This window comes from Dermochelys coriacea, chromosome 13, assembly GCF_009764565.3.
Source record: "Dermochelys coriacea isolate rDerCor1 chromosome 13, rDerCor1.pri.v4, whole genome shotgun sequence".
NCBI lineage: Eukaryota > Metazoa > Chordata > Testudines > Dermochelyidae > Dermochelys > Dermochelys coriacea.
In genome coordinates, this window is record NC_050080.1 from 16,350,637 (window position 1) to 16,375,118 (window position 24,482).

Consider the following 24,482-nt stretch of genomic DNA (forward strand, 5'->3'; position numbering starts at 1 on the left):
TCATCTTGAGCTCAATCTGGCCTCCATTTTTGTGGATAGTATTTTGTAGCTGTAGATCACTGAGGCCCACATTTTGCTGCATGCAATGAACTGTGGGTGCAAATATTTATTAATTATATGAGTAGCCAACTGATATGTTGGCACAAACAGGTCAGGAGAGATCTAAGTACTAATATATGTATCCACAATTTATTGCAGGAAGCAAAACTCAAGTACAATTATTTTCAGATATACACTAAATGGAAGCAAGTGTGTTTCTTTTAATTAACAGAAATGGGATGTTTGACTATTTTATACAGGCACTAAAGCCTTCTCTAGCGATAGTATAATGAATGCAAATAAATTTCTTGGAGTCATTTAAAAAACCATAACTACTAGTTTAAAAGGACAAAATGTCAGTAGAAATATTTGCAAGTAGTTAATGAGTCATATTTTCCTCATAAAATTGTTGAAACTATTGTGCCCAGAAACAAGCAAGAATGTGACTAGGGTCGGAAAAGTTTAGGCATAAACACAAACAGAAACCAGGTTTTTGTTTGCGGGGGATGAGGGTAGTTTGGCTTTAGGAATATCCTAATGCTAACAGATTCTGAGTACTGCAGGCAACCAGAGCTGAGTTTTAGTACCTATTGCTGCGTATAGTGGAATCTTTGGTCCTATAGTCTGGTTATATGAGAATGGTGCAGCACAGTGTTAAAGTGACTTTGTGGCATTGCAAATTGTTAAAATTGGGACAAATTAGCTTATTCCCTTAAATCAAAAAATACAAAATTTATTATGAGGGAATTAGAATCTCAATCCAGCAAAATCAGGCACTTAACATTTGACTGAGTTAATCTCTGACTGTTTGGGAGATTTGCTTAAGCCCCACCAAAGTGCGGATACTTAGGCCTTTGTCTACACTACTGGATTAGGTCGAATTTAGCCGTGTTAGGTCGATTTAAAAATGACTGTGTCCACACAACTAACCCCGTTCCATCGACCTAAAGGGCTCTTAAAATCAACTTCTGTACTCCTCCCCAACGAGAGGAGTAGCACTAAAATTGACCTTGCTGGGTCGAATTTGGGGTAGTGTGGACGCAAATCAACAGTATTGGCCTCCAGGAGCTATCCCAGAGTGCTCCATTGTGACCGCTCTGGACAGCACTTTGAACTTCGATGCACTAGCCAGATACACAGGAAAAGCCCCGGGAACTTTTGAATTTCATTTCCTGTTTGGTCAGCATGGCGAACTCAGCAGCACTCAACAGTACAGGTGACCATGCAGACCCCCCAGAATCGTAGAGCGTTTCTACACTCCCCCTATCATCTCCATCCCTGAGGTTGTTGCAGATTAGAAGGTGAAAAAAAAAGCACTCGCGATGACATATTTTCTGAGCTCATGCAGTCATCCTGCACTGATAAGGCACAACTTAATGCATGGAGGCATTCAGTGGCAGAGGCCAGGAAAGAATTAAGTGAGCGCGAAGAGCGGAGGCAGGATGCGAAGCTGAGGCTAATGGAGGAGATGGTATGATGGGATAACATGATTTTGGTAATTAATTGATCTTTAAATATTCATGGTAAATAGGCCTAATGGCCTGTGATGGGATGTTAGATGGGGTGGGATCTGAGTTACCCAGGAAAGAATTTTCTGTAGTATCTGACTGATGAATCTTGCCCATATGCTCAGGGTTTAGCTGATCGCCATATTTGGGGTCGGGAAGGAATTTTCCTCCAGGGCAGATTGGGGAGGCCCTGGAGGTTTTTCGCCTTCCTCTGTAGCATGGGTCACTTGAGGGAGGATTCTCTGCTCCTTGAAGTCTTTAAACCCCACGATTTGAGGACTTCAGTAGCTCAGACATAGGTGAGAGGTTTATTGCAGGAGTGGGTGGGTGAGATTCTGTGGCCTGCGTTGTGCAGGAGGTCGGACTAGATGATCATAATAGTCCCTTCTGACCTTAGTATCTATGAATCTATGATGAAGCATCTGTTGGGGGAGCAAATGGACATAACGAAACATCTGTTGGAGCTGCAGGAAAGCCAACAAGAGCACAGACCCCCGCTGCATCCACTGTATAACCACCTACCCTCCTCCGCATGTTCCATAGCCTCCTCACCCAGACGCCCAAGAACACGGGGGGGAGGAGGGCTCCAGACACCCAGCCACTCCACTCCAGAGGATGGCCCAAGCAACAGAAGGCTGTCATTCAAACAGTTTGATTTTTAGTGTGGCTACAATAAGCAATGTGGCCTTCTCCTTCCCTCTTCCCACACCCCACCTGGGCTACCTTGTCCATTATCTCATTTTTTTTAATTAATAAAGAAAGAATGCATGGTTTCAAAACAACAGTTACTTTATTTCGAAATGGAGAGGGTGTTTGGCTTACAGGGAATTAAAATCAACAAAGGGGGCGGGTTTGCATCAAGGAGAAACACATGCAACTGTCACACCGAAGCCTGGCCAGTCATGAAACTGGTTTTCAAAGCCCCTTTGAAGCGCAGCATGCCTTGCTGTGCTCTTCTAATCACCCTGGGGGCTGGCTGCTCAAAATCGGACGCCAAGCGATTTTCCTCAACCTCCCACCCCACCATAAACGTCTCCCCCTTACTCTCACAGATATTATGAAGCACACAGCAAGCAGCAATAACAATGGGAATGTTGGTTGCGCTGATGTCTGACCTAGTCAGCAAACAGTGACAGCGAGCTTTTAAACATCCAAAGGCACATTCTACCACCATTCTGCACTTGCTCAGCCTATAGTTGAACTGCTCCTTATTTATTACTGTCCAGGCTTCATGAGAGCAAGGGATAGGCTGGGAAGATGCAACTGTGTGGTGCTGCCAGCTGGTAGAGCAGCCTGAGCAGAAGCCACCAGCTCGCATGATATTCCAGGCAGGACTGAATCTCCATGAGATGAAACTTAAAGAAGAATATGACGTGCAGTCTCTGGCTCCCATTTGGTGCTCTAAGAGGAGAATAGTCATGTCTGTTCAGGCACTCCTGATAGACTGCACTGAGGTCTGCCAGGAGCACCCAGGAGACATACGATGGCCATCAGTCCTACTGCACCATCTGCTGCGAAGGCAAGGAGCTGCTGCTGTGTAGCAATGCAGTACTGCATCTGCCAGCAGCACCCAGGAGATGTACGGTGATAGTGAGCTGAGCGGGCTCCATGCTTCCCATGGTATGGCATCTGCAGGAAAAAAGGTGTGAAACAATTGTCTGCCGTTGCTTTCAGGGAGGGAGGTGGGGCCTGATGACATGTACCCAAAACCACCCATGGCAATGTTTTTGCCCCATCAGGCATTGGGAGCTTAACCCAGAATTCCAATGGGCAGTGGAGACTGCGGGAACTGTGGGATAGCTACCCACAGTGCACCGCTCTCTAAGTTGATGCTAGCCACTGTAGTGAGGACGCACTCCGCCGACTTAATGCGCTTAGTGTGGACATACGCAATCGACTGTATAAAATCGGTTTCTAAAAATGGACTTCTATAAAAATGACCTAATTTCGTAGTATAGACGTACCCTTAGACTCTCAGTCCCTGTCCTTTTTCTTCTCAGCCCAATCCTTCTAGTGGCCTTAGATGTATTCCCCTAACTATTCCATCACCCAGCAGCAGGCTCCTTATATTTGGTCTGATGTCTGGTATTTTACATGTGCTGGGCCCCAGTCAGCTGCTGTCATCACATCTTATGCTTTCTGGGACTTCTGTGATTGGAGAAATACCTCTGAGTCTGACCCCAAGGGTTAACTCCCAAAATTTTGAGATTTGAAGACAATGATCCAATCAGCAGAGATTACCAGGTTAGTAAACTTCTGAGATTGATTTTCAGCGAAGTTTTGCTGGAAGTCCTTGTCTGAGCTACTCCTAACCTAAGGGAAGAACTGGTTTGAGATATGGCCAGGTGCTTTTTTCCAGGAGCAGTTGTAATGCAGTTCAGCACTTTTATATAGACACACTGGCTTGCAAAACTCTGTGAGCCTCTTCTAGAGAGCTGTGTTTATAAATCTTCCCTGCTAAAAAAAGATGGTACCATGATATCCTACTTAAGGCCTTGTAGTCAGAAGTGTGAACTGAGCTATGAGGTCTCTGGGTCACCACCAAAAATATGTAAACATTTTTTGTACCATGAGATAATTTGACTTTATCACAGTTATTTCAAAGTAAAAAATATATCCCCCCATGATGTTTTCTCTGAGGTTATTTCAGTTCCCCTTCATTCTGATGAGAAAAGCTTCTGTTTTTGCAAGTCCTGCCAGTGAATTTCTTTGAAACATAACCCTAAATGTTGTAACTAAAGGGACATACTCAATCCAACTGAGAATTGAGCCCACATGAGTTTAAATAAGCCTGACCGTGTTTCTTTAAGTTCAGGGCTGAGCGTGACAGTCACAAGACCTGGTTCTCCTCCCATTTATATCCACTTTGCACCAGTGTAACTCTTTGGAGTTCAATAGTGTCACCTGATTTACACCAGTATAAATGAGAAGAGAATCAGGCCCAAGGTTTTTTGAAGTGTAGTTTAGCTACAGCATCAAGTGTGATTTTGGGATCTGTAAGCCTGCGAATCTCCCTTTAAGAGTTCTTCAATGTCCCTTACCAAACTGGCTTGAGGAGTAAATAAACTAAGGTAAGGTTCTCCTCCACCCCACTGTCAGACTCCCAACCCCAGGGAGTGGAAGAGTGGACCCAGGACTCCAGTCCAGCTTTCATGGGGTATGCAGGCAATAATCACAAGGCCATTCCTTTTGTTTCTTCCCCTAATGACTTGTTAAGCAATGACATTTTTCAGTAAGTTGCATGTTTATTTCAGCCCAATGATCACCATAATGGGTTGATTGTTCACAGAGTTATGAGCTTCTGAAAACTGTAGGCAAGAATGAAAGCTGTCATGCAACCTTAAACACAGTGATGGCCACCAGACACCCACTCACAGCCAAAAAAAACAAAACCCCCATGGTGTCTGGTTAAAATGTGAGTGGGGCACACCTAAAGCAGCCATGTGGGAGGGTTTCCATTGACTTCACTAGGAGTTGAATCAGACCCTTTGAGATCTTGTGGAGCTCAATGTACTAAGAGAAAAGATACTTAGCGCCCAGGCCCTTTTGCCTTGAATGACTCTTGCAAAGCAGGTGCTATCTGGCCCCGCTGCTTGACTGTTGGATCTTGTTCTAACACCTTTCATCTGCTTTCCATTGGCTTACTCATGACCTCCCCAAAGCCTGGAGAAGCCAGTGAAACATGCAGGGACCTAGAAGTCTTAGAACTCAAGTAGTACAGGCAACAATTAGCTGAAAAGCTGCAGGTAAAATGTTCACTTCTCATTCAGGTTCAAATGATCAGATAGAAAAATATATATGGGCATGGTTATGTGAACTATTTGTATAATTACTATTGCTGCAGATAATATTTAGAGGCCTAATACTAGGAAGGCCCTTAGCTTAGCCTAGAATTCAGGAGACACATTCAAAATCTCTCATCCCTCCTACGTAAAGCACTTGCACTTTCCAGGGGGATCAATATCATCCTACTCATCCATTGGGAAACAGAGGTACAGGGAGGTTAGGTACCATGCCAGCATTTGCACAGCAAGCCACTCGGTAGAGCCAAGAATAGAACCTTGCTCTCTGGACTCCAAGACTGCTGTGTTATTAATTGAAGCTATGCTACTGAGGCAAGAGCCACAGCAGAGGCACACTAAGCTTGAGGGATCTTGGCTCTAGCACTCATTCCACAGTGCAAGGCACATACCTCTTCCCATATGGAATAATTTGGTCAAAAGTCCATGAGGGCATCCTTGTGGCGTTCTCTTCTTCCGCGGATATTTCTGCAGAAGGGTATGCTCTGGCTCTCACATTTTACTCAAGCAAACATTCCCCACTGACTTCAGTGGGAGTTTTGCCTGAGTAAGGAGAGAGTAAGAATGGAGAGAAGATGTCAAGGTTTGGCCCTCTTCATGGCCCCATTAAAAAAAGAAAGCAAAGCTGCTAGCTATGGTGTTTACATTACACCAGCCTGTAGGGGGGCGGGAGGGGAATTCTTCTGTATATTAACTGCCTAGGATGATTTTCTACAGCTGTTTTGTGGATGTGTCTGTTACTTGTATTACAGTATGAATTCTATACATATACAGTAGAGAACATAATTCTCCAGGAAACAAAAGAGTATGACTGATGGGAAACAGAAGTGAGGGATCCCAGGGAAATTAAACTCACCAGAAAGGGAGAACAAGCCTGAGTTTTACTGATGGAAGAAGTTCTGCCATGAGCTCAAGCACCACAAAACAGGGGCTCCAATCCTGCCATTAGCTCCATGCTAGGGTGTGTGTGTACCCGCTTCAGCCATGTGGCACCCCATTGACTTCCATGGGCTCTGTTTTCATGTACCTGATTGCAGGACTGGGGTTGAAGTACTGTTCTGGTATCCCAGACTGACTTGGGAGTACTTGGGTGCATCAACCTCCTTCTTCGACAGTAGGGCTGTTGCAAATTGTAGGAAGTACTGCATGAGGTACTGGGAGCCCTCCAGCCCCACTGGCTTCTGGAGCAGTTGGCCTCTGATAGAATGAGGTCTAGAGTTTGCTAAACCAATCAGCAAATACCTGAGGGTGTGGGTGTGTGTGTTTCAGATTACTCCTTTGTTTATTAATTATATTGTGTGAGAGAAAAATGTGTTCAGCAGACTGATCTTTTCTTCTAGCCACGCCAGTGCTTGCTGTATTGCTCAGTGGTTTCTCCTCCCTGCAGTGCAGCACTGGCTTACTCTGAACTGCCAAGCAGGTTTTGACTCATCTGTTGTTCTGTTTATTTCAGGAGGCAACAGACTTCCTGAGGGGTTATCATGTCAGTGAAATTGACATTTGTCTCTCCCAGCGATGGGGGTGGAATCAGCAGGAGCTGCTCCTTTGCTGGATTCACCACGGTGCAAAGCAGAAAGCTAGCGTAAGTAGAATAAAAAGTGAAAACATATACATGCACCCTGAGCAGTCACATATAAGACACAGGTCAACACTTGCCAACCTAAATCCCCCCTGTGTAAGGTGTGCCTTACATTTTGTGTCCTAAATGGACAAGTACTATTGCTGTGCACTGTTAAATAGCTACTTCATCATGCTCTAGAGATGGCTGCACTTCAGTGGTGGATGAAGCAACCTCTGCTTAGTTTGCATATCAGTTTTAGTCTGCAAACTGCTTTGAGATGGAAGGTGCAGCCAAAATACTATTTATCGTTATCAGTGTCACCCAATGTTTCTGCACAGTCAAAAGCAGCTCAGACTGTATGGATCATCCTTCCATCTGGCAGGAAGAGCACAGCTGAGTTCCCCTAAAATGGGTTAGGCATGTTGAAGGCAAAATTGTACTTACCAAGCAATACCTGCAAAAATCTATTGCAAACTTGCCACTACAAACTGATTTAAAGGACATGGATGGGAATTCAAAGGGAGCTGCTCACATCTCACACAAAAAGCAGGGTTGTGACAGATCCATGTTTGGTTGGGATACCAAAGAGAATACCGAGTGCTGCAAGCACTGGTGTTAGAGGGAAGAACCCCCGTATTGAAGCTCTGAGTCTGTACCAAGCAACAATTCTCTCCCAGTAGCATAGTAGTGACTAACATGCTTGTGCCAATGCCATCTATGAGGAGACATAAAACTTCCTGACTCCTTATAGTCATTAAAAATCTCATGGCACTTTTCAGTAGAACAAGGGTGTTAGCTCTAGATCCTGGTTAAAATCTCAATGAGGTAATTACATTCATCATACCTAAATTCCTCCTGGGGTTATTTATTTATTTATATTATATTAACTAGAGGCCCCAGATGAGATCAGGATGCCATTATAATAGGGACAGAGAAGGTCTCTTGCAGCTGAAATAGACAAGACAGACAAAGGGTGTGCAGAGGCACAGAAAAGATTAAAGAAAAGGAGTACTTGTGGCACCTTAGAGACTAACAAATTTATCTGAGCATAAGCTTTTGTGAGCTACAGCTCACTTCATGCATCCGATGAAGTGAGCTGTAGCTCACAAAAGCTTATGCTCAGATAAATTTGTTAGTCTCTAAGGTGCCACAAGTACTCCTTTTCGTTTTGCGGATACAGACTAACACGGCTGCTACTCAGAAAGATTACAGGAACTGCCCAATGTCACACAGCAATTCAGTAGCACAGCTGGGACTATAAATCCAGTTCTCTCAGTCCCAGGACCGTATCATCAGTGTGGTCCAGTAATTTTCCTTACTGATTGTTCTAAATTATTGTGTAACATTGCTAGGTAGTGTTAAATAGCTGCCGCTGCCACTTCAACCTAAGAGTGGCTCATGTTCCCGTGCTGAATTAAGTGATTCCTATATAATCTGTGAAGTGTTTTTAGGATAATAATGCTATATAAATGGAAGATCATCATCAGCTCTGGCTATCAACATATCCCAGAAAAATACCAAAAGGGAACTGATTTGAATCATGTAGAAGGGCTGAAAAATATGTCACTAAAAGTATTCCACTTCTTAAAGCAATCCTTGAGAGTAACCGCTTGTATCTCAGGAAAGCACCTAGCACTTCTTATACAATACTTTATATTTTCAAAGCACTGAACAAACTAATTAACCTTGTCACCAAACACAGCATTTATAAAATTATGAGTTGAAATGAGAACCTGACACAGGTTGATAACCTAATCTGGAAGTCTTTGCACATGACTTCATAAAATTTGTTATGGAACCTGCATAATAACAGTCCTAGCACAAGTCAGATGTCTAAAGTCACACTGATAACTAAACTGTCGAGAAAAACACAGACAGTAAATTACATAAACGGATTTGAGCTTGACATACATAATGGGAGTTCTTACAAGGAAGGAGTCTAGCAGGAAGAGTTGAACAGCTGTTTCTATAACCAAATCACCTCCAGCAGGCTAAGAAAGCTCCAAATAAGCAAGTTTAGATTTCCCCCAAGATTACTCTGTTACTTTCAGCTGTAAAGCATTTCTAAACAATCAGCATTTATGCATTTTTTTCCTATTTGCAAAATCCCATTGCCTCTTAACTCTTTCAATAGAGGAAAGTTTTGCTCAGGAATGAGGATTCAGACATTTAAGGAAGTATTTTGAGATGATACTAAGTGTTAAGAGCAAGACATTGCTAGGTGAAACACCAGAGGACTTTCCCCAGCAAAGTGAACATAGTTGCTCATTGCCTTTCCCTTCATAATCTCTCTCACTAGCACTTTAGAATAACACAGTAGGAGATCACAGGGAGACTCCCTTCTGAGCACACACTGACCATACATTACATTTCTATAGCAGCTTCCATCTAAAGCTCTAAAAATGCTTTAGGCACATTAATTAACTTAGCTTCTCAACACTCTGCAAGGGAGATAAATATTGTTATTCCCAACTGTAAAATGGGGAAATTAAGACACAGAAAGCCCAGCTCCTTGAAAGTATTTAGGTATCTAAGTGAAGGACCTACCCAAGGATCATAGAGCAAGCCTGTGATACAGCTAGAACCAATCCCCAGGCCATCCTTCCTCACACCTTGAGTTTCATGCACATTCTTTATGGTGGCCCATGAATTATACAATGTGCCACCTCTAGAACCCAGATTTTTGTCATTTCCCCAGGTGCATCCAGTCCAGGATTTACTCAGCACTCAAAAGCTGAGGGAGCCTCAACTCAACCCAATGACACAATCTGAATAAATGTTAGGAGTGGGGAATTTCCCTAGATTAATTTTCTCAAATAAAGGCTTAGTTTAAAGGAGGAAGTTAAAGCAAATAGAAGGGGGAATTAATTAAACCAGCTACAAATAATCAGGGTTTATGAGCCTATAAAAAGAGAGGTAAATGAGCCACGAATCTATCAACAGGAGATAAGCGTTAGCAGTGGTTTCAAAGCCTATCCTGGGCTCTGCTTACCCATCACAGGTATATGACTAAAGACTACAGATGCTATTGTTCTTCATATTTGCACTGCAGGCTTATTATGTAATGACTTTTTACAGGATTTCTGAGCTAAGTGGGATTTGATTTTGATTTGCTTTAAAAAGATGTAATGTGTCTCACAGAAAGCCAGCTTGGGTTAGGACCCCCCCCCCCTTTTTTTTTTAAATCATTTTATAATCTGGGCCTGGTCGACTTCTGGCATGTTTCAGACTCAAAATATAAATGAGCGACTAAACAGATGTTGAGAGCAGCCAAGCAGTAGCTATTTCTGAAGTCCTTTTATAACATATCTTTGCTAGACTGCCTAATAGCCCAGAACTGATCTGGTCTGTTAATGTACTTTTAATCATGTATATGATCCCTAAGTTTTAATCCAGGGGTTCTCAAACTGGGGGTTGGGAGCCCTCAGGGGGTCATGAGCTGTCAGCCTCTACCCTAAACCCCGCTTTGCCTCCAGCATTTATAATGGCGTTAAATATATAAAAAGGTGTTTTTAATTTATAAGGGGGGGTCACACCCAGAGGCTTGCTATGTGAAAGGGGTCACCAGTACAAAAGTTTGAGAACCACTGAATCAGTGGTTTAGTTGATACCTTTTAGTTGATGAGAGTGGACCATTTGTCAAGGGATTAGCGAAACTTGGAGAACAGCAGTGCCTGAGATCTAATCCTGGCTATGACCCCAACTTCTTTACTGACCTTGAGTAACCCACAAACACCCTGCCTTAGTTTCTCTGGATAATAACAATTGGGTCCCAGTTCTACAAACCTACCTTGTTACATTTAACAGGGCTACTTGTATGAATGTGTTTACAGGATCAGGTCATAAGCTATCTTGTGAGCAGACCACAAGGATTAATTACTCAGTGTTTGAATGGCAGTCTGTGAATCAGTAGTACATAAAAATGATCTCTTTCCCCAAAATAATGGGGCATTGTGTGTGTAATATAAACTAACAGAAGAGACACACTTGACTCTTAGTGGTCTCCCTTGAAGCCAGGAAATTCAAAGTTAACACTCATAACCTAATCTTCTCTATCTTCCTTTGGCCTCTCATCCCAGTGAGCTGTAGCCATTTCTTGGCTTTGATGGGTTAAAGACTGAACGGCTCTCTATTATGGCTCTAATACAGGTCCTGATCCTGCTTTCCCTTACCCACTTAAGTAGTCCCACTGTTTTCAGTGAGACTGCTCCTTTGAGTAAAAGCTTGCAGGAGCAGCTCTGTAACTAGCATTGTAGTAGCTATATGTGTGAGACTTTCTTTCAGCTCTGAGGTGGTGCTGACTTTTATTTCCTCCCCCCCCCCCAGAAAATCTCTCAGCAGGAATTCAGTGAGATCTAAAATGTCTGTGAAATCCTCCAAAATGTATCCCTCCCTGCAGAGAGGGGCTGTTATCTGGGATCCAAAACCACAGCAGGTGAAGAAAATTTTTGAAGCTTTGAAGAAAGGACTTAAGTAAGGACTTTTCAAGTATTTATTTGTTGGAATTTGCTTTCTTTAGTGTCTCTGTTACTGCAAAAACTTTGTTCCTTATACTCTAGCTTAATGGCCCAATACAGTAACCTTTGTAATCAATGGCAAAGCTCCTATTGTCTTAATTAGATACAGAATTGGGCCCTTAGTAAATACACTACCTAGTGGCAAACAAATTTATTCGGGACCAAATCCTCCCTCACACCAAGGATTTTATCTTGCTTCTATTAATGGTAATAGTTAAACTCCATGATATCTAGCATGGAACTCTAGGAACTTCATTAGGTACCTGGCCATCACTGAATAGACAAAGAGTAAATGGAATCATAATCTTTGTGTGGCTTAATATGTCATATAATTCCTCTCAGTGCTTCTAATCTGTGGGAACCATGCTGGCACGCAGCTCCTTCAAATACAACATTGGCATCTCCAGGATTTTATTACCATGGGATTTTAAGCTAAGAACATCATTAGAAAAAGTACTGAAATTATTTGTCCTAAACGAAAATACCTCAACTTCTAAATTATGTCTCACATAGTTAAAACACACTTGGCTTCCCTCGAGGACCGTAATGTCTTAGCCTTTAAAAAGTTACGCCAGTGACTAGTTAATGGAATTAAATTAACAATAAAAATTCTAAACCTAGGAAAAAAAATAGATTTGACTCTGATATTTTTATTAGGGCTTGGGGAGACTAAACTGTCAGATGGATTAGAGTTATGGTCCCAATTCTGTGAGGAACATCACACAGTCGGACTCCTGCAACCCCCTTGCAGAACTGAGTAACTAATTAAAGCTGTCTGCAGAAAACAGCTGCATCCAATAATTTAAAGGCCAAATTTTAAGCAGATTCAAACTAAATCCATTTGTTCTTGCTGGAATGTTTTTTGTTTTAAGATAGTAACAGCAACTACCCCTTAAGTCTAATGACCCTTCTGGGTGCCTCCCCACCAACTGAGCATCTTAAAATGCTGCTAAAACCTAAAATGACTTTAAAAAACAAAAACCCAACTCTGACTACAACTGCATTGAGCTGTTATCAGCAAGTGTGGAGAGAAGAAAACTGAATGCTGGAGTTGCTTTTTGTGCATTAATAGGAATGTGTTCATAATAGTTAGAAAATAAATTACTCTTTTGGTGTATTTTTGGAAAAGTGCAAGCTGCTTAACATAAACACATCGAGCGGTTCAGATTCTGTGTCGTGTAAAGCAGCATTTTCCAGAAGGTGATTGTCTACAGCTCTTTAAATACAAAAGGGGAAAATAGACTTACTCAAGTCTGTTCTGAATTAAAACAAAGTTGGAAGAGGATCAGCTCAGGAGGAGTTTTGTCTTCTGGGAGCTGCTATGGGGCTCATTGAAGCCGATGACAGCTGAGTTCTCAACACTGCAGGGTAAGGCCCTGCTTTTTAATGGGGGAGGGGAAAGCAAGGGTACTATCAGGAAGGAGCCAATGTCTGCTCTAGGGGACAGCAAAGGTGGCATTCAGTCCCTAGCTGCTCAGATAAACAAAGGGCATGTTTAAGAGTTGCTGACTGAGTACTGATTGCTCCCATTGACTTTGGCTGGAGCTGAGGATGCTCAGCACCTCTGAAAATCGGACCCACTGAAGTGTTCAGTATCACAACCCTTTGGCCTGGTGAGCTACAGCTGGCTAATGAGCTGCTCAGTTCTCAGTCAGCTCTGCAGCTCCTCCCTCCCCAAATGGCAGCTACTGCTCCAGCCGCAAGGGTACAAGGAGCACAGAGCTGCAGAACACCATCTTCCCTACCCCAGTGCTCCTCTGGGAAGCTGAGCAGGAGGCCAGCAGCATGGCCCAAAGCCACCTTCTCTCTCTGAGGGGAGATGGAGGCTGGGAGATGCCTCCCTCTCCCACTTCTTGCTTGGCCACCCACAGTGGGGAAGCAAAGGGGAGGTAGCGGGAGAGAGTGAGACATGGGAGCAGGCCCAGGCATGAGGGCTCCTCTGAAGGGATTGTGGCTTGTGCAGGTAAAGGGTTGTCCTGAGGGGAAGAAAGTTGATGTAGGGAGGCTCCTGCTGGGAGAGCAGGGACACACACACATACAGTGTGGGCATAAGGAGACGTACTATTTTGTTTTCTATGTACAGCACCCTTCAGCATTAGGAGTCTCCTGGGCCCCTGTTCCTCCTTTAAATGCCTCAGAGCAGCCTGTCCCAAGATGGTGGCTGTTGCAGTGAGCCGCACGCTGTGCCTGCTCACTTGCACTTTTGCTGTTTCTTGTTTCACTTAATCTAAAACAAGGCTCGGCCCGAGGCTCTGGCTGTGTTCTCGGTGTGGGGGAAATGCAACAGGAAGCTCTTGCAGCTTGGAGGGCACAGGAGGAAATATCTGGGGATGAGCGGTAGCAAGGAGGAGGGCAGCAGCTTCTAACCCACGTGAAGCCCATCTTGTTTTCCAGTTGCCATGGCTCCCCTTCCCATTTCCAACTGTTCCTTCAGCTGCACCAGCTCAGCCCTTCCCAACCTCTGGCTACTTTTGAGGAGGGGGCTCAGAGAATCTCTTCCCTCCCTTCCTCTGGCCCTCTGAAACCTCTTCCTGGGAGTATCCTACTGCACATGCTAGAAGAAAATATCACTTTTGGGTTTTTCCTCTCCAGCGAATACCTGCAAGTGCATCAGGCTGAGTTGGATTATCTGTCTGCTCGACACAAAGATACAAAAAGAAACTCCAGACTGGTAAGATGCTTCTCTGTTTTAATTGCTTAGATGGTTTAAAAAGGGCAGAGTTTTAAAAATAACCACTGTCTCTTGCCTTTGGGACTCAAAGGGGTTTCCATTTGTTAATGCTGAAAGTGAGAGGCTAGTATTATACCTGTTTGCTAAATTCACCAAGTAAGCCAAGGCTAGATGTAGGGAAAGAATCCAGAAGTCTTAACTCTCAGTATCCTGCTGTGTTCCCAGATTGCACTCCTTCCCTTTTGGGATGGTAGCTGGCTGCTGATTATTATCTGGGAAGTAACATATATGCCTGGCTGTGTCTAGAAACTGAGGAGAAATAAAGATTGGGCAAAACTGGTGAAACATTGATTAGTGGGTCCTAGCAACTCTGATTCTGCCACATACAAAAATTCCAACAAAATCTTTGCTATTAGTAGTGCTAAGATGTATAAAGCACTTAAGACTCGGATTTGGGACTGTCCTTGGGAACACACAGTAACCTTCCAAGGCTAGATAAAGGATTCAAAAACCTCCCACCTACCTCAACCAATTTTCAAATCCTTACTATTTCTGAAAAATCGTACTTGAGGTGCCTCAGTTTGGGCACCCAAAAGTCAAGACACTGACATGAAGAGGATACTTTTGAAAATATTGGCCTTGCTGTCTGCCCACTGTATTGCACAATGCTGCTTACAACGTTGTAACTCTCTGAACAAGGACTTGGTACAGCATGGGCAGTTCTGGCAGCAGATTTGGAAATGTCTTTAATATGTGCAAATTCACAGTCAACTTGTCATATTTGTCTTTCAGGCTTTCTATTATGATCTGGATAAGGTAAGTACTCATCCTTTTGGAGGGGTAGGGATGGACATGTCACAGAAAGCAATGAACAGTGAAGTGCAAGCACTGATACTATATGATCACTGAATAATTTAATGCCATATTATGTGAATGTTTAAATAGCTTTTAATCTTTCCCTTTCTAAAGCAAATTCGCTCTGTTGAAAGGTACATCAGAAAACTGGAATTTCATATAAGCAAGGTAAGGGGTGCTCTATTTATATTCTGTGTATGGGAGACTTGCACTGCTATATAAACATTCTGATTTAGAAAATACTTTCATGATATCTTGTTTGAAGGGAACTAGCTTTCATAAGAGGAGTGGGTTTTTGGTGTGTGTGTGGTGGGTTTTTGTTTGAATGGCTCTATTCAGATTGAATCCTGGGCACAGCCCAGCCTCAGCCTGCAAAACCAGTTTCTATATCCTACCAGCTTTTTCAGAAGAAAGGTGTTGTTGGGAGGAGTTGCAGAGGGTGATTGTTTTGTGTGTTCCTGGAAGCCTAGTTGGTGGCACTTAATGAATTCTGCTAATCTCCTGTCTGACTTGAAGGGCTCAAAAATCTTACATACTTGGACCTGTGTGTGTGTTTTCCAACCCAGAATTCAGTGACTGCCCCCTACTCCGTTAATCCATCCCCAGATTAAACCATGTCTCCTTTCACCCTCCACGCCTCGTTGCTTCATTAACAGTAGAATGAACCTGCTTTCTGGATATCCTTGGTTTGAGTCATGCCCTCACTAAACACACACTTGAGAGCCTGAGGGGTACCCTACAAACCCATCCATTTAAGGCCATTCTAACATGACTTGAATATAGGTAAGGGATAGCTTAGCTTGAGTAAGCGGAAGACTTTATCTGGGCTAGCACTGAAGCATCAGTGCCATAGGTCTCCCTATATAGTCACTTTATGAGATTAAACAAATAGAGCAGCCCCATCTTTAGTCACCTCAACATGCTCCCGTTGACTCTGTGGATTGCCTCCTCAGTGTAGACTTGGAGATGGAAAGGATGGCCAGTGGTTAGGGTACTAGTCCATGACCTGGGAGACTGAGGTCTAATTCCTTGTTCTGCCATTAACTTCTTGTGTGACCTTAAGCAAGTTACTTAGCCTTGCTGTACCTCAGTTTACCGTTGGTAAAATGGAGATAATAGCACTGCCCTGCCTCATAAGTATGTTGTGAGGAGAAGTGCATTAAAGATTGCAGGGCCCTCGGATACAAGGCTCGTATTATCACACTGAGTACCTTGGATAGAATTCTAGGACTACATGTTCTGTGTCTTGTATGTGGTGGTGGTTTCCAAAGCCTGGTGCCCTAGCTCTTTAGAAGTAGTGCTGGAAGAAACTTGGCTCTCTGCTCAGATCTTTGGAGTCAGTGGTAGACAAAACAAAGTGCGGTAGGGAAGCCTGTGTAGCTAAAACAGCAGAAAAACAATACCCCCAAGAAACTAGTTACCCATAACTTACAAATGATCAACTGAAGGTTATCCGCAGAACAACAAATTGGAGACTTTCAGGCTCTGTGGTGGGTTAGTAGTTTTTGTTGCTGCTGGCTGGAAATGAACTTTTATTTAAGTGTTTTGGCCTTAAACCTGGGACAGACTGTTAACAGTGACATGTTTCAAGGTTATGTAGGACCCTCTCATTAGCATGCTTTTCTTGTACTGTATGAAACATCAAAAAATCTTTAGCTGGAGGGGTTAGTCCTTCAGTCACTCTTCCCTCCATCTGAAATCTTGGATCCACTTGGTTAAAAAGGCTTCTTATGAGAGTAGGGGGTACGAGTCAGTGCTAGGGATTTGCTCTCTTACAAGGGGAAATGTCAAACTAAAATTCATCATGTTAATGTTACTTCCCTCAACTCACTAAAATTGGAAACGTACACCAGAGTGGTGTAAAACAGTCTCTTTTTCTATTAAAGGTAGAAGAACTATATGAAACTTACTGCATCCAGAGCAGGCTGCGAGATGGGGCCTCTAATATGAAACATGCCTTCTCCTTGACTCCCTCTACTAAAGCCTCCAGAGAGAGCCTGGTAGAACTTTATAAGAACCTCCAAGAATGCACAGAGGTAGGAGAACTCCTGAAGCATCTGACAAAGAACTGACTCTTCTGTCTAAAGTCAAAGCAGTGGATACTGTACCAAGACATGCTGTTCTGAACTGTTGACTCTCCTGTGGCCTGGGCTTTGAATGTAACATAAAATTAGATGAAGATGCATAACATCAGCTACAACTCACAGCTTCCTCTATAAGAGTATTTTGCAGTCTAACTTCCACCTTAATGTGCAGTGAAATTCACAGGGTAATGCAGTCTGTTTGCTTGCAACCAAATGTGTTAATGAAGGGTGCATAGAAAGTCCCTTGAATTTGATCTGTAACATTAGGGCCTAATCTAGCTTTCATAGGAAGTTACTGGGGGTGTGTGTGTTTGGGGTGTCTTCCCATTGACTTCTAATGGGAGTCATAGTTAGTAACCTACTGTGTGAGTAAGTCAGGGTAGGTCTAGACTTCAAGCTGGAGGTGTAAATGTCAGCTTGAGGAGACTACCCATGCTAGGTCTGATGGCGCTAGCATGCTCAAAATAGCATAGCTGTAACGGCAGAAGCAGTGGGAGGGACTACCTGTCTATGTACCTAGGCTCTTGTCCAAGATTGTTCTTTGGCTGGTTAGCCCACCTTTCTACTTAGACCCTAGCCACATCAGCAGTACATCCCCTCCCCCCAAGTGCACTAGCTCCATCAGAACTAGCGCTAATATGTCTAGTCAAGCTGGAATTTGCACCTCCAGCTCAGTGCTGCTGTACCCTAAATGGGGAAGACTGTGGGAAGCATATTTAAACAACCTTGCTCCTCTGCAGAGCTGGATTCCCATGCTGAAAGTAGCATTTTAAAAAAATCTGCCTCAATTTGCAGAAGTGAAAAGTGTTAATGGTGTGTAAAATGTATGTTCTTTTGCAAACCACCCTAAACTGGTCTGTGATGTGTTTTGTCTTCACGAATGGAGACAAATGGCTGCCACTTTCTCATAGTACCATTTTATTCCGCTCTTCAATCTATGACATTGCTCTGTCTTTCTCTTCCAGGATATGTGTCTGATTGAAGGGGCACTGGAGGTGCACTTGGGAGAATTTCACTTGAAAATGAAAGGTAGCCCTTGTACTATTCTACAGCATTCATCACTTGAGCCAAAAGCTTTTCAGCTTTGCTGTATATAGGCCTGATTCAAAGCTCATTGAAGTCTGGGAGCTGGGCTTTGGATCAGGACCTAAACTGACTCTTAATGAACCTTAGTTTTTTCCCATTGATGTGAAACGAACTTGTCCCTGCTCTGCAGCATTCTTTTATATCAGAGTGTTGAAACAGGATTTTCCTCTTCCCCACCCTTATGCAAAGCTTGCAATATTAAGTAAGACAAATGGCTTGACTTGCTAACAACTCCTCCATGGATTTAGCTGTATGGGGAAGCTAATCAGTGTGTCACCTGGGTGTTTAATGCAAGCTGAAGTTTGTTAGTAGATATTTTGAAACTCTCTCAAGCTACAAACATTGGAAGGGGTTTTCCTTCTCTTTTCAGGGTTGGTGGGCTACGCACGTCTCTGCCCAGGGGACCAGTATGAGGTGCAGTACACAGCAATCCATTTTCTCTTACAACTTGCAATTATGGGCTTGCACCTGTAACATGCAGGTGGGGAGTGTGGGGATGTGTAGGCTGAGCAGGAGAGAGTGCAGGGAAACCAGAAGCTATATGGGTGCTGCACAGCCACCGAGTTACTCCTGCCTCAGTGTGAAGCTGAAGGACTTGGCTAAGTGTCTTGATAGAGGGCAGGGCCCAGGCACCTGGGAGACAGGAGTCTTCCAGAAGAGCTCCTTGGGGGACCTGGCTGGAGTCTAAAACCACCCTGAAAGAGGGTAGCAGTAATACTGTTGCCTCTCCATAGGGTAGATCCCAATTGGCACAACTGCCCAGAAGGGCACAGGACTGCATAACTGTGTATAAAGCCTATGGCTTTCATCCCAGTAGTTTGAATTCAAACACACTTTTTTCTTCCTGCTGCTAACAAAACTCCAAATCACTTTCAAATATGTCCTGCTCTGATGCAGGACATTACACATCAGTAACTCGCTCTGCATTACAACAACATGTACGCTTTAGTATCTGATTTAGCCACCCAAGTTCTTCCAGGACAGGTGGGGCACAGAACTACTTGGCACCTCCACCCCTGCTTCTTAACAAGCATAGCAATCAAAGGAACAGGCCCCAGCTCTGCAGTATGGGGAGGGAGGGATGGTGCAGTCCCATATGAATCTTGGGATTTGCTGATTCTAGCCTCCTCTTCCCTGTGTGACTTCTAGGTGTTTGTGCGACTGGGACGCCAGAAGTGGAAGCTGAAGGGCAAGATTGAGACAGATGACAGCCAAACATGGGATGAGGAAGAGAAGGTTTTTATACCCAACCTCCATGAGCAGTTTGAAATAAAGGTAGTTGGCTCCAATCCAGCCACTCAGACATTGGTTAGCAAGTAGCTTGCCTTCCCACTCTGCTCTTTGCCTAGCACGCTTTTAAAAAACATGAATTTTCACAGCTCCATAGAAACAGCAATTAATCAATGTTCTGCTCACTGAGCTGGTCTCTGATCTTTGCTTCTGCTTTCTTTCCCAGGACTCTTGTAATGGCAACTGGGTTAATGCTTCTGATTTTCCATATATTAGAATGACCCCTTTTTTTAAGATCTACATCCAAGATTTGGTGGTTAAGGGTCCACAGCTTGGATAGAGTAATTATATTGCAAGATTTTTGGGATTTTCTTACCCTGCTCCAAAAAGTGTGTGTGTGTGTGTGTATATATATATATATATGTATAATATGTACACACACCCCAAACTTGCCCATTCCTGGGGTTTCCCTACATGACCTCTTCTGTCTCAAGTCCTAACTTCCTCTGGCCCCAGAGATACTCTAAACCCATGTATATCCTATTGGAGCTAATGAGATCCACCTGCCAGTGTGAATTGGCCATAATTATTCAGTATCTTTGGGCAGGATTCTGCCACTTAGCATTAGAGTGGCTCATTGGAGGACCCCTGTATTCTTGTAACAGACTCCTAGACTCTGTTTCCCTGCTATACCATACAGATGCATCCTGTTGGGATCCAGGAAGTGGGCAGGCCCCCACTGCTAAAGAACATCCCCACAGCCTCAGGGGATGAGCCACAGGTCTGGGATTCCAAATGATTGCAGGGGACAACTAAAAGTATAACAGGAATGGGAGTGAGGTCACAGGCCTAAACAAAGGGAACCTGGTAGGGACACCAAGCAGAGAACCCCTGACAGCACCCACTGCTCCTCAAAGGCATTAAGGGAGCCAGTGGACACCACCCAGAGGAACTCTGCCTAGCTGTGTGAACAGATTGAGGAGTGGAAATAGGCCCCACAGTCACAGGAAACCTTGTCGGCCAGCCTCCTCTCCCTGGTTTTGTAGATGGCCATTTTGGCCAGGGCTAGGAGGAGGTTGACAAGGAAGTCCTGCGACTTTGTGGGGCCACAGATATACAGATGCATGATAGGCACTTTATTCTTTCACTGAGGTAAAAGTTGGATCCTCCTGTTGTTACTACTGTGGCTTCCACCTGTTTTACATTCCATCCTGACCTGGCTGCTGCTGCTGCTTAGGAACAAACTCCTGTTGTGATCTGGAATCCTCTGAAGGACAGATCTTGCAGTCATGACTCCCATCAACTTAGATGGGAGTTGAGACTAAAATAGACTGCTGGGTTGGGCTGGACCCTTCACTACACAAGTTAAACACATTGTTCTGTAGTGCCAACATAGGGCTTTCAGTGCCTGGAAGCCATGCAAAATAGCTATTGCAACACCCCATTCCTTCTGGCAGCATGTGAGTTAAATAGGAAAGAATTCCTGACCTCTAGCCAGTAGAGCTTTTAAAAATGTTCTTAATGTTTTTCCCTACTGCACAATGAGAATCAGGAGAGAAGCTAATGCAGATGCATGTTTTCTCATATTTGCAAAAACATTAATTGCTCTGTATACCAGTGAAGACGATTTGCCTCAAAGCTCAAGAAAGAGGTTATGATTTGGGTTTCATGCCAGTTTATTAAACCTAACTGACTCTAGTTTCTTTGCTTTCCCTCTCCAAGTGTGTATTGGGTGAAATTTTCAAAAGTGCCGGAGTCCCACTTCCAAAAGTGACTTAAGCTCCTAATTACCATTAACTCTCTCAAATGAGACGTACATGCTTCTGAAAACTTTACCTGCTAAATCTTTCCCCTGATCCTAAAATATGACAGATAGCTTGATGCACAAAAGTAGTAATATGCCTTTGTCCAGCAGCATCTTGGATGGGACTTTTTCAGCCCCACTTGCCAGGGCTGCACACAGATTTGAGAACTGGGAAGCTGTCTCTCTGGCATTGATGGTCTCAGCTGTGGCTAAAGAAGCTGTGGGTCAGGCTGCAAAGCATGTGTAATGGTCTAGAACTGGGATGAGCTACTGACAAATTAAGGGTGTGCTGCTTGTGAACCAAGAGAGGAGGGACGCTGAAGATCTGTAGGCTTTGATTCTGAGCTGCAGCTGAGATCAGTTTGGCTCAGGAGGGAGTGGTAGACAAGGGCTGTGTCCACATTCTGGAGGTAGTTGGGGACTGGAACAGCCTTGCATTATCTAGTCCATCTCCCTAACAATCTAATGGGTCCCTACCCTAGATGATTTTTGGGTCAAATCCAGGGATGGGCAAGGCTTGCTGTAAAACCTATATCTTGCAGCAAAATCTTGGCTCCAGGATTCCAGGTTGTTTGTCTGATACAGTTACTTGAATATACACTAAAACTAGAATTTTCAGGCTGCCAAAGTTTAGGCTCCTAAATAAGTGGAATGACTTTCACTTTCAGAAGTGGTGAACACTCCTAGTCCCCATTGGTGTGAATGGGAGCTGCATATGGCTCAGCATGTGTGGAAAATCAGCCTCTTACTATTCAGGGGCCTAAACATAGGCACCCAGGCTTGGAAAAACTTGGCCTATGACCTCAAAGAGCTGATTCTAGGCTGCTATGTTCATTGCACACACACAGTGACATACTGGCCAGTTCCTCATATGGATGGTAGAGAATCTGTGTCACATGGGCATGAACTGGTCTCGGCCATATCCCATGAGTCCAGCCTCCCTAAACTCCTCAACTATCCTTCATGTGAGTCACGTATCTGGTAAAATGAAAATGGGTTTGTGCCTCTGTAGGTCACAGAGCTGAGGGGACTGACCACGATTCTAGTTGGCGTGGTAACATGTGACAGCATCGACTTCTTTACAACTAGGCCTCAGGCGATCATTGTGGATATAACTGAGCTAGGCACCATCAAGCTACAGTTGGAGGTCATCTGGAAGTGAGTATAACTTCAAATGCCAAACATGGGGGAGAGGGCTGTTAACATGGCCTTAGTGCTTGTGATGGGTGCCACTTTAACAGCACTCAACACTACAGTCCTTTTTCTGTTCACACAACAGGTGCAGCCTAGGTAACAGCAGCAGCGCAAGCCTCCCCACAGCACCCCCAGTCAATGTGCCTGAACCCTGATCTGGAGGGACCAATCCCAGGGAGGAGAGGATAGCCCCTATCTCCATGGCCCTTCAGTTCTTTGCTCTGTGTTGAGGCTGCCAACAATGGAGCCAGCTGTGCCTGGCTTTTATTTAGGGCTCTGCTTGGTCCAGAGTCAGTGTTCAGTTTGTGGTGTAGGCACATCTCTGAAATGCGAAGAATGGACTTAAAGAGGATGAAATTAAGCTGAAAACAGCAGTTAGACACCACCAGACAAATATGTTGAGGTTTAGGGAAATCACTACAGTTGGAGGGGCCAACCCCTCCTTTAAAAATGAGGTTTCCTCAAAGGTTTGACTGCTGTCACACTTTATTTTTTTTACATGGTGATCACAGTTGCATGTTCTAGTTTTGCTTGTGCCTGGTTGTGAAACACTATTATGATCCCAGTGTGACAGTTTCTATGGTGCATCGCACACACCCCACCCCTGAAGAGTTAGGTGTTTCCTGTGATTTGATGCATTGTTTTACATTTTAAATTTGTAAAGTTTTTTTTATAGTAAACTACCATTACTATTAAAGGAAAAATTTCATTTTATGGGTGCTGCATTGAGAGACTTCCTGAATTCTTTTCCGCAAGGTGCGCATCAAAATCCTCACTCCAGAAATCTTAATTTGCATCTTGAGCTTTTATCCTAGGATCTCTGATGCAGGTGTAGATGCCCAGAAGACAGAAGCTGCTTTGGTATCCTCATATGTGGTTGAGGCTGATCTATACAAGATGTGGCCACAAGATGTGGCCACATGCTGGTCCTGCCCATCTTACTATAGGATGGCTGTTTAACAACCATTCTCTTCTGATGTCAATTGCTGGCATATTTGAGTTGTTATAGCTCTCTTTTGCTGAATGTTTTTGTGGCCATGGCCACAAAAACAAAATGATTACTTCATTTTTAAATAGCCGTGACCTGCTCTCCTGATAGGGCTGAGAGGGTTGGAAAAAGACTGTCACTAATCTGCTATGTTTCAGAGTAGCAGCTGTGTTCGTCTGTATTCGCAAAAAGAAAAGGAGTACTTGTGGCACTTTAGAGACTAACAAATTTATTTGAGCATAAGCTTTCGTGAGCTACAGCTCACTTCATCGGATGCATTCAGTGGAAAATACAGTGGGGAGATTTACACACACACACACACACACACACACACACACACACACACACACACACACACACAGAACATGAAACAATGGGTGTTGCCATACACACTGTAACCAGAGTGATCACTTAGGTGAGCTATTACCAGCAGGAGAGCCGGGGAGGGAAGACCTTTTGTAATGATGATCGAGGTGGGCCATTTCCAGCAGTTGACAAGAATGTCTGAGGAACGGTGGGGCGGGGATTGACCCATCCACTCCCAATCTCTATTCAAGCCTAAATTAATTGTATCCAGTTTGCTGAATTGGAATTAATTTGCAGTCTCTTGTTGGAGTCTGTTTTTGAAGCGTTTTTTTTTTTTTTTTTTTTTCTGTTGTTGTTGTTGAAGTATTGCCACTTTTAGGTCTGTAATCGAGTGACCAGAGAGATTGAAGTGTTCTCCAACTGGTTTTTGAATATTATAATTCTTGACGTCTGATTTGTGTCCATTCATTCTTTTACGTAGAGACTGTCCAGTTTGGCCAATGTACATGACAGAGGGGCATTGCTGGCACATGATGGCATATATTACATTGGTAGAAGTGCAGGTGAACAAGCCTCTGATGGTGTGGCTGATGTGATTAGGCCCTATGATGGTGTCCCCTGAATAGATATGTGGACAGAGTTGGCAACGGGCTTTGTTGCAAGGATAGGTTCCTGGGTCAGTGGTTCTGTTGTGTGGTTGCTGGTGAGTATTTGCTTCAGGTTGAGGGGGCTGTCTGTAAGCAAGGACTGGCCTGTCTCCCAAGATCTGTGAGAGTGATGGGTCGTCCTTCAGGATAGGTTGTAGATCCTTGATGATGCGTTGGAGAGGTTTTAGTTGG

General features: G+C 43.8%; 1 protein-coding gene across 6 annotated transcripts in view; it reads left to right on the forward strand.

The window, feature by feature from the left end:
* Nucleotides 1-24,482, forward strand: part of RIPOR3 (RIPOR family member 3) — a 70,904-nt gene that overhangs the window by 19,263 nt on the left and 27,159 nt on the right. For 3 of the 6 annotated variants that reach the window (XM_038369025.2, XM_043495541.1, XM_043495542.1), the window contains exons 2-11: nt 6,801-6,929; nt 11,235-11,381; nt 14,018-14,096; nt 14,889-14,912; nt 15,066-15,119; nt 16,838-16,987; nt 18,001-18,064; nt 18,492-18,535; nt 19,271-19,396; nt 22,168-22,313. In XM_038369025.2, the coding sequence (XP_038224953.1) occupies nt 6,829-6,929; nt 11,235-11,381; nt 14,018-14,096; nt 14,889-14,912; nt 15,066-15,119; nt 16,838-16,987; nt 18,001-18,064; nt 18,492-18,535; nt 19,271-19,396; nt 22,168-22,313 (935 nt within the window). In that variant the 5' untranslated portion in view covers nt 6,801-6,828. Of the gene's footprint in view, nt 1-6,800; nt 6,930-9,765; nt 9,910-11,234; nt 11,382-14,017; nt 14,097-14,888; nt 14,913-15,065; nt 15,120-16,837; nt 16,988-18,000; nt 18,065-18,491; nt 18,536-19,270; nt 19,397-22,167; nt 22,314-24,482 lie in introns of those variants that run through there. The other 3 variants (XM_038369029.2, XM_038369030.2, XM_043495543.1) reach the window with 3 other exon arrangements.